This window comes from Corythoichthys intestinalis, chromosome 12 (assembly GCF_030265065.1).
Source record: "Corythoichthys intestinalis isolate RoL2023-P3 chromosome 12, ASM3026506v1, whole genome shotgun sequence".
Classification (NCBI taxonomy): Eukaryota; Metazoa; Chordata; class Actinopteri; order Syngnathiformes; family Syngnathidae; genus Corythoichthys; species Corythoichthys intestinalis.
Window position 1 is genome coordinate 54,431,684 of NC_080406.1, and position 12,607 is coordinate 54,444,290.

General features: G+C 37.8%; 1 protein-coding gene across 5 annotated transcripts in view; it reads right to left on the reverse strand.

Moving 5' to 3' along the window:
• Positions 1-12,607, reverse strand: part of LOC130926713 (diacylglycerol kinase beta) — a 273,453-nt gene that overhangs the window by 76,372 nt on the left and 184,474 nt on the right. For all 5 annotated transcript variants that reach the window (XR_009066272.1, XM_057851809.1, XM_057851807.1 and 2 more), the window contains 2 exons: positions 3,040-3,130; positions 508-709 (listed from right to left, as the gene is read on the reverse strand). Coding sequence is in view for 4 of the 5 variants with exons in the window: in XM_057851809.1 (XP_057707792.1) it covers positions 508-709; positions 3,040-3,130 (293 nt within the window). In the remaining variant the exon portion in view is untranslated. The remainder of the gene's footprint in view (positions 1-507; positions 710-3,039; positions 3,131-12,607) is intronic.

Sequence of the window (12,607 nt, forward strand, 5' to 3'; positions counted from 1 at the left end):
ACTTTTGTTTTTCGTCATAAAAGCAGCAATTGTGCAGAGATATGTCCTCCCGAATCCCCAGAAATCTTTATCATTCACAAATGAACCCCTTAGCATGCACAATGTGGCCATAGTGAGTCAACTGCAGTTTTCCTGAACAGAGCTATTCAAGTCATGGTGAAAATTCTTCCAGTTTTAATGTTGCAATTTATATCGCAAACCACCAAAAAGTTGCTGTGTTAGTTTTGCTATAATATCGTTCAGTCCTACGTTCACTGTACAAATACGGGTGTGTTATTCTAATAAAGTTGAATGAGTACTCCATGCTTGAGGCCGGTGGCTACACACTAGCGACACATGGTAAAAAATGAGTCACTGAGGCAATCTCTTAGGCATGCTGAGCATAACCTTGCCAGCTCCATGGCAACATGCTGACAAGACAGTGCAGGAAAAGAGATGAAGTTTTTTTTGTCTTTTTCTGTCATTGTTCCATCACTTGGAATACATAACGCGCTGACTTCCACTCACCTTGAATGCAGAACTTGAGCTCTTTTGGATCAGTAACAGTGCTGCCTTGCGTCCTGTCGGGAGCCTTCTTGCTCATGCGGTTGTAGTTCCGCCGCCTTTTGGTCTCTCCCCACAAGTTGGAGCCACCATGCATGCTGGGAATGTTGAGCACGGCGATGCCTTCCAATGAGGTGTTGCTCAAATCCAATATGATTCCATCACACTGCACCACCAAAAGGTTACACTATTATCACCTTTAGACATTGGTGGCCAAAGCAATCACATTTTTGTACTTACGTAAAATAAGGAGACCACACGAGCAATGATTTGAAAGTACAGTGATACCTATGCTTAAGAACATCACTACATAAGGAATTTTCAGTTTACGACACACCTCAACGGGAAAATATTGCCTCTTGTTACGAAAGAAATTTCAGGATACGAAAGGCAAAAATAAAGTATGGACTGCTACTCTCAGCTCCTCTGCCATTGGCTATTGCATAGCATCTTCCTGGCATCCAATTGGCCAAGAGGGACCTCTATTGTATGTGTATGTGTGTATCCCAGCGTCCTCTTCATTCGCCCCTTGTGTTCAGACAGCTTTACGTGAGTGTATTACCTTTTATTCTTTGTTCTTTAACCTTATGCAGAACTCTTACTTTATTGTTATTGTGCAATTATCAAATTGTAACATATATTTGCTAGATGTTTTCATTCATTTTTATGCTTTGTAAAAGATTTATGTCTGAATTTTGGGGGGTTTAGGATTAAAGGATTTTTTGTGGAAAACATGTCTCTACTTACGGAATTTTCACGTTACGAAACTACTTCCAGAACTAATTAATTTCAAAAGTAGCGCTATCACTGTACTATGAGAAAAAGTGCACCAATGGTATTTGACATGTCGAAAATCTGACGGTTTTATAACATTTTATAGTTTTCCAACTCAAAACACCGCATCAAGTGATGCACTTTTTTCAGCATTTCTGGTTGTGACATCACAACCACAATTAATAATCATTTCTGGCTTTCTTGGGCTGTGCTAGTTAGTACATGTTGACAGAATGACAGGCAACAAGAGAATAGAAAATCTATGGATAGGATGCTAGCAGTCTGCAGAAATCTGCAGTTCATTCTGGTTGTAACATCCTCGTTCTAATTTTTTGGTGGGTGGGGCAAAGGCAGCTGTGAAAGACTAATTAGGATCTAATTTCATAAGCATTTTTTTTTCACTTTTTTGGATGGATTTGTGTCCAAAATATAATCTGCTATCATTTCAAAGTAAATTGCTAACGTATTTCATAGCATCTTTAACTCATTATCTGCGCTACAACCAGAAGTAATAACAAATATGTACGGATTTTAGTAAAGTTAACTAAAAAAAAGACCGAGATTTACTTGAGTACAAAAAGTATCTTGTTTTACTGTTTAGCAGTGTTGTTAATCTTACTTTTAAAAAGTAATTAATTACAAATTACTTCTCCCAAAAGGTAATTGAGTTAGTAACTCAGTTACTGTACCTCATTGTAAGAGTAATTAGTTACTGAGCCAACTAACTGACATTACTTTTCATCTACTACACATCATTACATTATACATTCTATAACATCTTTCATATCAAAGATATTATATGTACAATACATATACAATATATACTGTATCTTTGACCATTTAGTATTTATTTGTACCAAATATATTACAGTCAGAAAACACATATGTAAACTGACCTTTAAATTGCCTGTGACAGCTTAAAAAATCTTAAATAGCATAATTATTTGAATTAGAATCATATTTTGAGACTATTGGATTATATACAGTACAACAATTTGGCAAAGTGCAGATGACAAGAAATTAGTCTTTTAATCTGCCCTTTTAGCCCCCCCTGTCATTATACCGCTCTAGCGTCTCCAGGTGGAAGATAACATCGGCAGATGAGGGGGAAGATTCAGAGCGAGGAAAATGCAACAAAGAGAGCAGCAAAATGAAATTGTTTGAATCTCCAATATTTCCATCCATATCCAATATTTTTACAGGATTTCTTTTTATCCGAGTATTTTTCCCAATTGCTAAATAAATGGTATTGTCATGATAAATAACAGTCTTGTGCTAAATGGAATATGAATTACTTCATTATGGTCAAAACTGTCGACTTCTTACACCTCCCGAACGATATTTTATGCCATTGGAGTTAGTCCGGCTTTTGTCAATATATTTATTATATTTTAAAATGATGTTTTTGCGTCTTTACATGATAGTTACCGTGTTTGTTCATGAGTTTTAAATGATAATTTTCTTTTTTTTTTTTTTTTTCATTATTTTGACATAACCATTATCATGTGAAAAAGTGATACTGCACTTGTTTTGGGGGCGCGGTAGCAAAACTCTTCCGTAGCTCTGATCGTTTCAGTGACAAAATGTTTGTTAGAGCTCTGGTTTTTAATTCCTCGTTGAAGGTGGTGAGTGTTCAAGGTTGGGAATGTTTTCTTGTGAAGACAAATGGACAAGCTCCTTTACATCCTGTTTACTCATCTATCTTCCAAAGCATGAACTCACCTCGACCTCTATACACTCGTTGAGCCTCTTGCAGGTCGCTGAAATGGTCTCAGTCGTGCCGAACTCAAAGTACCACAGCTTGTTCTTCATTCTGACCGGCAAAACAAAATCATTTTCAATCAAGGGCACATGAAAAAAAAAAAATTGCTGTTCTGGCAACAATAAGGTCATATGATTTTATTTCTGACATATTGTAGCTGTCTGCTGTCATGTCAATAAACTCTCTGCACAGCTCGAAATAATGTCACCCAGCGGGTCAAACCTCCCCAAAAGCACTTTAAAGGTCCTCAGCAAACATTTTCACCAGGATACATACAACATTGCCTCAGGTGGGGTGGTCGGTGAAACATTGCCTGTGGATACTATGAATCAGGACAAGAACCAACTGTCACTCAACACAACCTGCAGGGCAGTCTAAACGGCAGTGCCCCGAAGACAGACATGTCAAGGGTGGTGTCATTTCTCTTTGTCTTTCTCTCTTTTTATATGAATTGGGACACTTTTGGGTAAGGGAAACATGAACGTTGTCACTATCAGAAGTGATTAAAAAAAACTTTTTTTGAAGTTTTGGACAGCTTTTTTAAACACAGTTCGTGGCATCCAGGTGGGTACAATTAATTGAAAATAATGTAGTTTTTACTGCTGAGTGTGTGTTATCACCATGTGGCGTTGTCCTTGTAGAAGCTACAATATGTGCTTGTCTGTCAATGTTCATTCGAAATAGTTGGAAACCTTTATTTACTTATTTATTTGTTTTTGAGTGAAACATTTTTAAATTTCACAGACGAAAACATTTTTAGCAAACGTCGACCATAGAGGAAATTAGTCTTGACTTTTCGTCAACAAATACTAGAGAAAGACAAACACATTTGAGATGACTAACATATGACTAAGACTAATAAGTATCATCGTCCAAAAGACTGAGACGAAGACGAAAATTTAAAGGGCTGCCAAAAAAAACACAGGACTATACCCTATCTGTGTGTAGTCCTGTGTGTGAATGTTTAGACATATATTTTCAAATAATTATTTCTAATCATACATATTTGTTTATTGATGGTCTATTACTGTGTTCAAGCATATTTACAAAGTGTGTGCTAGGGTGGTCCAGAGTTGTACTTAAACAAATAAAAAATCAGATTTTCTTTAGTCTCACCCCCTAGAAATGTGATCCATATACTGTAAGTATGAAGCAAATACAAAAAAAAAAGACATTTCTGATAATTCTTACTGGTAGCACAAGCACAGTTTATGTTTGGTTACGTAAAAAAATGGTTACAATGGAAAAATAACAATATGGACATGTTGAACTTAGGTTAATTTCCTGACAATGACTAGTTTACATAATCAGGCTTGTTAGCAGTTGCAAAACTTTTCCTGTGTGCTTCTACCAATAAGAATTGCAGCTGTTCCTCATTCTCAAGTGTTGATTAAGTCTTAAATCGGAGCAACTCCTCGCTCTGCATGATCATTGATGACTGTTAGCCCAGCAGTTGCTCTATATAATGTTTGATTTTGCCACCCACCAGGTGGGTGCTGCAAGAATTCAGGAAAACCCAGTCCAAGAATTTCAAAGAACGGCTTGGATGTTCTCGACTTGTGTAAGAGTGACAGTAGCTTTCAGTCATCCATTTCCATGACGTAAAAGTAGGGTCATAGCGGTAACAATCGCTTCCTTCTCTTGATTAGACACACCATCATCAAACAGGCACAAGGCAACCAAAGTTTTAGATAGGTACTAAAGATGCTGCTAAAATTTTGCAGTTGTAGCCTTGGACCAGTGTTGTTTTCATAAATGATGACCATAACGAAAATATTTCGTCAACAGACACTTTTTTTTTTCATGATGACGACTAGACAATAATGAGATAAAAACGGGTTTTGAGAGACTAAAACAAAGCGAGACGAATGCCAGTTTTTTGTCTGACGAGATGAGAAGAAAATGCGCTATAGTTTCTGTCACATGTTCACAATGTGTGACATTTTATGTGTAGTTAGCCTGTATAGTATAAGTGTCTGTTTGTGTCACTCATGTTAAGTCTGTTGCTCTCCAGTCTCCAGGCTTTCCCACGCACCCCTACACCCCCTCGCCCACACACACGGTAAGGTTTGTTTTCTTATCTTGGCCAGAGAAAATATGCAAGGTTGCTTTAGCCTATAAAAGGTCTGTTCTGAGTGATCATCACACACTAAATGTAACTCGTAGCGTTGGCACAGCATTTGCGTCAGCATTACGCTAATGATAACGGCAAGCGTCCTCTTAAACTCTTGGACAACTTTTTCTACATACAGTTCGTGGCGTCCAGGTGGGTATAATTAATTGAAAATAATGTACTGTTTTGCTGATTGTGTATTATCACCAAGTTGGTGATGTCCTTGAAGCTACAATATGTGCTTGTCAGTCAATGTTCATTCGAAATAGTTAGTTAGTTACCTTAATTTTTCAATTTATTTTTGATTATAATTTTTTTTTAATTTTAAAGAGGAAAACACTTTTAGTAAACATCGACTAAAATTAGGCGAAATGAGTCTTGATTTTTCGTCAACAAAAACTAGATGAAGACAAATCATTTTGAGATTACTAAAATATGACTAAGACTAAGAAGTATTCTCGTCCGGAAATTAAAAAGGGCTACCAAAAACAACACTGCCTTGAACATAGAATTGTTGTATGTTGCAAAAGACAGCAACTGCCTGAGAAAGTGTAGATCAACGTTGGGAGTTACAAAAGCAACACTTGCTTCTACCCAAGCAGGGATATACAGTGTATCACAAAAGTGAGTACACCCCTTATATTTCTGCAGATATTTAAGTATATCTTTTCATGGGACAACACTGACAAAATGACATTTTGACACAATAAAAAGTAGTCTGCGTGCAGCTTATATAATAGAGTTAATTTGTTTTCTCCTCAAAATAACTCAAAATATAGCCATTAATATCTAAACCCCTGGAAACAAAAGTGAGTACACCCATTTAAAAAAAAACGTACATCCGTAAATGTCCAAAATGTCCAATTGAGTACTTTTCCCTCCAAAATGTTATGTGACTTGTTACAGGAGTGCTGCCAGCATTGCTGCAGAGATTGAAAAGGTGAAGGGTCAGCCTGTTAGTGCTCAGACCATACGCTGTACTCTACATCAAATTGGTGTGCATGGTTGTCACCCCAGGAGGAAGCCTCTTTTGGAGACCGTACACACGAAAAGCCTGTGAAGACATGTCAATAAAGCACATGGATTACTGGAACCATGTCCTATAGTCTGATGAGACGGAGATTAATTTGTTTGGTTCCGATGGTCTCAAGCATGTGTGGCGGCGACTAGGGGAGGAGTACAAAGATAAGTTTGTCATGCCTACAATCAAGCATGGTGGTGGGAATGACCCCCCCCCCCCATCTCTTCAATCTGTAGAGCAATGCTGACAGCACTCCTGTAACGAGTCACATGACATTTTGGAGGGAAAAGGACAAGCAATACTCAATTTGGACACTTAGGGATGTACGTCATTTCTAAGGGGTGTACTCACTTTTGTTGCCAGGGGTTTAGATATTAATGGCTATATTTTAAGTTATTTTGAGGGGAAAATAAATGAACTCTATTATATAAGCTGCACACAGACTACTTTTCATTGTGTCAAAGTGTCATTTTGTCAGTGTTGTCCCATGAAAAGATATACTTAAATATCTGCAGAAATGCGAGTTGTGTACTCCTCTTGTGATACACTGTAGATTCAGACACCAAAGACACACACGTCACGGAGACCCTGCTTTTCTTTCTTGGTCAGACGAAACTGGTCCGAAACATTCAGATCTTACACGCTGGTGCAGATTTACTCACAGTTTTCTTCAGTTCATTGTGGTGGTAAAAGAAAAGCGTTACAACCTGAAGTTTTAATGAGAGTTTGCACTCAGAAATGCTGCTTTCACTAAATCCAATTAGAAAAGCATTGTTATTGTGAATGCAAAGGTGGGAGGAAACAGCTAAAGAAAAACTAGAAAGTAGTCATGTTCTGAACATAAAAAAAAAAAAAAAAACTCTAAAATGGCTGAAGACATTACGTTTTATTAGTAATTGGATTTATTTATGAATTAGGTGACATTTTTATAGTTAATGGAGTAATGCATGCTTTGGTACTCTTGTGCCTATACAACTATACTGTAGTAGGACGAGATAACTCAATGTATGTAAAAACATGGGCTGGTGTGTCATCAAATCCATCTGAAATTTTGCATGGAGCATTGTTTCCAACTAGTAAACAACATAAGGGGTGAGAGTGCAGTAACTATATACTCTTATTTTTTGGGTCACGCTAGTGTCTGCTCTCTTTTCTGTAAATATGTGGAAGCCGTGATAAGACGGCATAGGAATTTATTGTTTACTCTTTGCCACCTGCTAGTATTTTTCCACAGTGCCCTTGGCCTGGCCCATGGGTATGATATTCAGTGTTGTTAATAATGGCGTTGGAGTAAAACGGTCTTTTTTTTGGTGTTTTTTTCAGTAGTGAGTAATCTAATTAATTACTTTTCCCTTCTTTGGGAAGGGAGGCGAGAAGAGGAAAGGGGGTGGTGATGCTGTTGCAAGCGCGATGATGATTGGCGAGGTAGCTCGGAGCGTTAGCATAATATTTGCGTCCTTGTTAGCATTCAGCGTGGCGATATTATTCTTGAGTTTTCGTCAACAAAAACTAGACGAAGACACATTTTGAGATGACTAAAATATGACAGTTGTTTTTGGCAGCCATTTAAATTTTTGTCTTAGTCTTTTGGATAGAAATACTTATTTCTCTTAGTCGCGTTTTAGTAATTTCAAAATTTGTTTGTCTTCCTCTAGTTTTATTCATCGAAAACAAATTTCATCTAGTTTTAGTCGTTTTACTCAAATGTTTTTGTATATAAGCTTCAAAAGTTTTAGTCCATGAATAAATAAATAAATGAATAAAAGGTTTCCAGCAATTTTGAATAATATTAACAGACGAGCACATAATTGTAGAGTGAACAATGACATCACCATCTTTGTGATGTTAATACACACTAGGCAGGAAAACAGTACATTATTTTCAATTAATTAAACTCACCTGGACGCGACAAACTGTATGTAAAAGATTTTCCAAGCGTTTAAGACGACACTCAACACGCTAAATGCTAGTGCTAACGCTATAGTACCACTACAAATTGCAGTGAGTGATGAACACTCAGCACAGACCTTTAAAGGCTATAGAAACATGGCATATCGAGCCAAGATAAGAAAACATACCAAGCAGCATCTGACGTGTTTCACAAAGGTCTGAAGCCTTGAGAGGACATACGCTTATTCATTGGTTGTGAGTAGGCGTTCAAGTGGGGCATGCCCAAGGACTGCTATGATGCGTGCTAACTACACATACGATAAGAAAATGTCACACATTGTGAACTTATGACAGAAACTATGCCCAATTTTCATCTCGTTCTCATCTCATAAAACGAAAATTGGCATCCATGTCGTTATGTTTTAGTCTCCCAAGACACGTTTTCATCCCGTCACACACATCACATCATAACGAAATATATTCAATATTGTGATCGTTGAAAAAAACAACACTGACCAATACTAGTAAGTATTATCGGCCAAAAGACTAAGACGAAAATTAAAAGAGCTGCCAAAAATAACACAGGTCCTAATCAACAATTCTAAGACCAGTGTGACATGTTAACTGTATAATTTGGCATAAAATTTGCAGGTTGACTTCAAGTTAAATCTGAAAAAGAGGAAAGTTCCCTGCTTTAATCTACAATGTGGAAGGGCCAGAGAGTATCACCTTCCCCACGGAGCTTTGTCACAAGAAGTGATTGGGAGCTAATGTGACATCACAATTAGGAACAGTTGCAGCGCTCCATGAGCAAAGGTGTCTCAGCTCATTAAGAAGCTTACACTGGAGATGGCTTGGAAAGAAGTAATTAAATCACATTCCAAAAGCCTCTCATTTTGCTATCTTATCACAATTTCCACTCTATGTTTAGTGATGTTATAGTCACAGTTACCGTACAAAAAAGAAATGCCAACAAAGGTAAAAGAAATCAATTTCTTTCCATTTACATTGATAAAAGGTACCTGGCCTCAGTGCACGGAGCTGATGGATGGAAGCATTTTGTTATTAAAACACAGTACAGGAACTGGAGTGGTGCTCTTCACGACCAAATGACTCCCCTTCTCTCCTGATAAGCATCTCTTTAATCCGTAACATGAGCAGTGACCCCATGGTCACATGGATTTATTTTTTTTTACCCTCTTCTACCTACTCTTCACATTACACAGGGTGATCAAAAAAAAAAAAACGGAACTTTTTAACAATCCAGTAAAACAGTGATGGAAGAAAAATATTTTATTCGTAGCAGTTGAAACGTTAAAACATGCTATTTAAGAAACAATTATGAAATTTTCTTTAAAACAAAACAAAACAAAACCTTTAAATGGTGTCCTTCTGAACGAATGCATTCTTCAAATCTACTGTTCACCATTGACCGCTGCAATATCTCAGCTCGGATACTGTGAATATCATCCCGAATTCACTATGGTTATTAAAATTGCAGAGTTTTTTCACTTGCTCAAGGTCACTTTGTCTAGCAGTGCTGCCACTTACTCATGTTTGCACTTTCACATTTTTTTCTTCCATCATTCTTGTTTTTTATTGGAGTGCTATAAAGTTCACCCTGTATTATTTGACCAAGTAACTATCTTTTACTTGCTATATTTTATCAGCGGTAAATAAGGTAGCCAAAACCTTTACTCAAGTAAGAGTAGAGTTACTTCAAAATGATATCATTCAAGTAAAAGTAAAATATGTCAAGCAAAAAAATGTGCTCAAGTACCGGTAAAAAAGTATTTGGTAAAAAAGAATACTGAGATAATAAGGAATTGCTTACAATGTCAGATTTTTTTTTTTACCATGGTATAAAATATTTTTTCTCAGCAAAACATCTAAGGAACTGTTAGAATTATATTGAGCTATGTAATCTATTGTTCCCGTATAAGGCCCAAAAAATACACAAACATCATTGAATTCCAACGCGAAAATCTACAGAAATGAAACATTGCCCGCCCTAACACCACGAGTGCCCTCGAGTGGAGAAAATATACCATGTATTTAAAACAATCTTATCTGCAGTTTTATGAGGTCTATTAGTACCAAATAAAAACTGAGCGACAGCATGCGCTTTCGCGCTCTTTGTCAAATAGTAGGGCTGTCAAATTTGACGCGTTAACGGGCAGTAAGTAATTTTTTTAGTTAATCAATTAAAATATTTAACACATTTAACGCATGCGCAGAACGACCCACTAATGCGTTGCCGCAAACAGACTACAATGGCGCCGTTTTTTGTTCATTGAGAGCTATGAGAAAAGCGAGTGAACGCAGGCATTCATTGGGGCTGCGCCATTTATTGGCTTAAGCTTTGGCAACTCTTTCACAACAAACATAACTGTTGTGGTGAGCGGCGTGGGGAAGAATGACAGGAGATGATCTTTTTCTTAATTTGCCTAATTTGGTCAATGATGAGATGTATTCTAGGTTCTCATCATTTAACCGCTGGTTGTCTAGATGGTGCCCAGAAAACGACATAGTCTTTATTGACAACCGGCATACGTTCTGGGGAGACGGCATTCATCCGACTTGGGACGGTGCTGCTCTCTTAACTCGAAACATGGCCGCCAAACTTAGTCTCCCAAAGTGACACTCCAGTGTGGGGGCCTGGGCGCAGTGTTGTAGAGTAAAACACAACTCTGTTAGTAGTGATTAGGTCTTATAAAGTGCAGACTAAAAATTCAGAATCTCCTATAAACCCTTCTAAAATATTAAATAACTATACCACTGTAGACCAAATTGATGTAATTTCAATTATAATGTCCTCCAAACCATCAACGTGCCTCCTAGACCGGATACCAAACAAACTTTTTAAAGAGACCCTGCCTCTAACTATTGATATTATCCTAAATATAATAAACACCTCATTAGTTACTGGCCACGTGATGCAGTCCTTTAAATATGCAGTTATTAAACTGCTTTTGAAAAAAACCACTCTTGATCCTGATATCTTGGCCAATTATAGACCTATCTCTAATCTACCATTTCTCTCCAAAGTTCTTGAAAGAGTGGTAATAAAACAGCTCTGTCAGCACCTACAGGACAAGAGTTTATTTGAACATTTCCAGTCTGGCTTTCGAGCTCATCATAGCACTGAAACTGCATTAGTCAAAGTATCTAATGACTTGTTACTAGCCGCTGACATTGGATTAGTCTTGATCCTGGTTCTTTTGGACCTGAGTGAAGCCTTTGACACAATCGACCGTAATATCTTATTGCAGAGACTAGAATGTGACATAGGCGTTAGAGGAGCAGCCCTCTGCTGGTTTAAATCATATTTATCTAATAGGTACCAGTTTGTCAATGTAAACCAGCAATCATCACCGTACTCTAGAGTTAGTTATGGTGTGCCGTAAGGATCGGTCCTCGGGCCCATCTTGTTTACGCTTTATATGCTTCCTCTGGGTAATATCATCAGAAAACATAGCATTAACTTTCAATGTTACACTGACGACATACTATTTATCATAGTATTTATCAATTAAACCAGAGCAGATCAGGCAAGTGGACAAACTAAGCACCTGCGTCCGAGATATAAATACCTGGATGAGCACTAACTATCTTCTACTTAACCCTGAAAAGACAGAGGTCCTTATAATAGGCCCGAAAAGTGTGAGAGACTCTTTAGCTGCCCAGATAGTCACTCTGGACAATGTAAGTGTAGCCTCCAGCACCGCAGTTAAAAACCTAGGAGTTCTATTCGACCCTGACTTATCGTTTAAAGCTCATATTAAACAAACCTGCAGAACGGCCTTCTTTCACCTGCGCAACATAGCCAAAATTAGAAATATTTTATCTAAAAACGATGCAGAAAAATTAATTCACGCGTTCGTTACATCGAGACTGGACTACTGTAACTCCCTACTTGCAGCTTGTCCTAAAAGTTCTCTAAAAGGTCTTCAGCTAGTCCAAAACTCAGCAGCAAGACTTTTTACAGGAACCAATAGAGGAGAGCACATCACCCATGTGCTCCAGGCCCTTCACTGGCTTCCATTCGAGTTTAGAATTAAATTTAAAATCCTCCTTCTTACATTTAAGACCATTAATGGGTTGGGGCCATCTTATCTCACTGATGCTCTGGTTCCATACCGCCCCAATAGCACACTCCGCGCTCGGAATGCAGGTCTACTGGTAGTTCCCAGGGTTTCTAAAAGTACTGTCGGAGCTAGAGCCTTTAGCCACCAAGCCCCTGTTTTATGGAATCAGCTTCCAGCTAATATTAAAGAAGCTGAGACAGTCTGCACATTTAAGATTAGATTAAAAACGTCAGGCTAGTTGAAGTCGGAGTAGACTCACAGTTTAGTGTAAGCTGCACTAGAAGCTATAATTCTGGGGGAAGGTTAGGGTTAGTTCTATCTCCTTTTTCTCACTCTACCTACCACTTGTCTTTATTTCTATTTTCCAATGTTAATATCTAGTTGTCCAGTTTCTTCATCACTAGTCACCCAGTGTC